Below are 3,092 nucleotides of genomic sequence, written 5' to 3'. Positions count from 1 at the left end.
GGTTTATTAAACTGAAAAAGTTGCCAAGTTCCCCTTTAAAATCGAAATCGTGACACCCCTAGTCCTTTAGGTTTAGTTTAGTTAGGATAACATTGGCCTATGATTACTTCGAATGGTGGTGCGTTTTTGTTCCCCCCGACTATTATTACTGCCTTGCCTAAAAAGAAACACAGAAGAGTTAAATATTTACATTTTGACATGAAAATGTCCTCTCACCTCAATGTCAAGTCGGTCACTGAGGTAACCGCTGAATCTTGATTCATATTTGATCAGCACTGCCTAGTTTGACAGTTTGATTTGAGTTTTGTGCATTGCGCATTACGTCGTTAAAGTTCCTCATCATTACAGCTTTAAAGTCTCTCTAAATTGGACCATAATCTACTAAATGAACATCACGCTGTATGGAAGAAGACTGAAACTAGTGATTGAGACCACAAACTCATCAGGAAACTGGTCACTGAGCTAATAAATCAAGTAAGAATTCAGCTCATTTTTCCATTAGACTGCATGATATCGTTTTTTTATTGCAGCCAATGGAGCACCCCCTGCTGGCCTTTACATACAATACAGGTTTAAGACACTTCTGCATTGGCTTCCCTTTTCAGACCCAGAAGCTTTGTCCATTATATATTCTGTCAATGGTTAACACCGATATAGGCTACAATACTGACAGACTAGTAAAACTAACAGTAATACTACAGTACAGTATTGCAGGAACAGAGGGAGGTAACAACGGAATAAATGTGTAATGAAACGCGGCAGTGGGCGTCGGTTCGGGTTCTGGTCTGGTAACTGGATGTGTGAAAATACTATGGATTTCAAAGAATAACAGGCAGAGGAGGTTCCTATCCGTGATGTAATAAAAAAATATTTCTTAGCTAAATGTTAAGGGATTAAAATACATTTTTGATGATCATTGCGATAATGTTGTGGATATTCTGGTCAAGATAATTGTGACATGAAATTGTCATCATCCCATGCCTCATCACATATATCAATATTTGCTTGGAAAAGCCCCCACTATTGGGGCACATTAAAAAAAGCATTGAATAGAAATGTTTAAAGGTGGCATAAGAAATTAATAGATTGTTTTATTTCCAAATCAGACAGTTTCCATTGGTCCAAAATGTGGCCATAAGAGATGATTAAATTAATTTCAGTTTCTGACAAATTATTTTAAAACTTTTATCTAAATGATTACATTTGACAGCATTTGACACCAAACTGGTGTGGCAGCTGGGGTGGCCAAACATTTCTTAGCCTGGCTAGATCCGCCACTACCAGCAAGCAATATGTAATGAATGTCATAACCAACCCCGTTCTCCCCCTCTTTATCAAGGTACTATTACTCCAACCCTGTAACTGCGTATATGTAGTTACAAAGTAAATATAGCCTAACCTTCCACTGTAGCCTTGTGCTAATATGTCAACACCGATACTCACATACAAAACTGATACTAACGGTAATAGTCGACTACGGTATTACAGGAACACAGTGTGGGACCAGTAATTGAATGAGACCCAGAGCAGAGAGAGGCTCATCAGCAGATCCAGAATCGGTGCTTTGACAGAGACGGAGGTAACGACGGAGTGAATGCGGAACCTACAGGCCGCCTGTCAGCTGCACCTCACTAGCTTCACACATGTATGTGTATACACAATATTCTCCGTGTGTTGAACGGTGAAAACGTTCAGTCGGTGCGTTTCTCGGACAGCGGGAGGGAGATACATCACGTATCCACAGCGGAAGGTCGTGTCTGTGTTGTCAGTGCACCCGGCGCTAGCATCCACCAGACCCCGTATGACTGTTTCTCTCCTCTCCCTCACTAACATTACCAGTCACCAACACCCCCCGTTACCACTCACTTTGCTCTTGACCTCCACTACGCTGTCGGTGAGTTTTAACGGCGTCCTGTGCTGCTGCTGTCTTGACATTCTGCTCCCCGGTTGGCTGGTCGGCTGAGGCACTGCGGATAAAACCATCCACTGGAATTATGCTTGTTGTTTTTTCCTCTGTCCGCGGGTAAAAAGCGGTGAAAATCCAAACATAAAGCGGCAGGCGTTTAGAGCCGCAGCGGTCCTTTCAGCTGTCCGGTAATGTCCTGTTTTCCTGCGACACTCGTTTAAAAAAACAGGTCTCGCGCTTTTGTTTGTGTCTCGTGCCGTCCTGTGTGACAGCGCAATGTTATCATTCGACACGGACACAAAAAAAAAAAGCCCCACAGCGCTCGCGACAGGTGGAGTCCGGTAAATCCAGTATGGGACGTGAGGTGCTAGTGAAACCCGTCCTCCTCCTCCTCCTCCAACCTGACGAGACTCGGGGACACAACAGAGGGGGCGGGGCATGACGCTGGAGCCATAACACCACAATACTACTTACTGTGTCATAATACTGACACTGCGATTACTGCTAGCATACTAACCCCACACTGATGTGCTCATTATAGTAACCTAGACTGTGAGTACTTTTGCTGCTGCCAGAACTAGTGGATAGCTACTAAAAGGTCCACAACATTTAGGAGGATGTATCAGAAATGGAATATAATTTAGTTTAACATTTTTTTGACATTTTGACACTTGACATAAGTGTATAAATACTACAACATTACACTACACCACTAAAAAAGTAAAGGAATCATTGCGTTTTTGTTACCTTAGAATGAGCCTTTTATAACTACAGGTATTGCAGGCAGTGTGCAAACTATGGCTTTCAGGGGAGCTCACTTATTTTTAGAGAATAATGAAAATTTGTCTCATGGACTGCATGAGTGGGACTTAAAACGTTTTTTTTTTTCTGATCTTTGAGCTTAAGTGAGTGAAGGTTAGGTTACGCAACCACACTTCGATGGTGATGGCAAGAATCTTTAAGTGAATTAGTGATGAAACACCCTCAGGCATGAATCATACATCAATAATTGCCTAAATTTACCCCCGAAAATTTCACAAAGCATGTTTTCATGTTTCATAGTTTCATAGATGCCAGTAAATCCTAGTGGAACCTTTAAAGTCACACTCTACTCTTCTTGTCCCTGCAGTGTGATGTTTGAATGATGTCTGCACTTCTAGTGTCTGAGTTTGACACTAGAAGGATG

At 42.0% G+C, this 3,092-nt stretch overlaps 1 protein-coding gene across 1 annotated transcript in view; it reads right to left on the bottom strand.

Moving 5' to 3' along the window:
- pard6a (par-6 family cell polarity regulator alpha) overlaps nucleotides 1–2,175 on the bottom strand; it is a 26,061-nt gene extending 23,886 nt beyond the window's left edge. The window contains exon 1 of the mRNA XM_035665854.1: nucleotides 1,867–2,175. Coding sequence (XP_035521747.1) covers nucleotides 1,867–1,983 — 117 coding nt within the window. The 5' untranslated portion in view covers nucleotides 1,984–2,175. The remainder of the gene's footprint in view (nucleotides 1–1,866) is intronic.
- Between the last annotated feature and the right edge of the window lie 917 nt (nucleotides 2,176–3,092).

The sequence above is a fragment of the Morone saxatilis genome, unplaced genomic scaffold (genome assembly GCF_004916995.1).
Source record: "Morone saxatilis isolate NCDOM2014 unplaced genomic scaffold, NCSU_SB_2.0 Contig2, whole genome shotgun sequence".
Lineage (NCBI taxonomy): Eukaryota > Metazoa > Chordata > Actinopteri > Moronidae > Morone > Morone saxatilis.
Note: the sequence above shows the minus strand (reverse complement) of the source record. Positions and strands in the feature narration are given on the sequence as shown.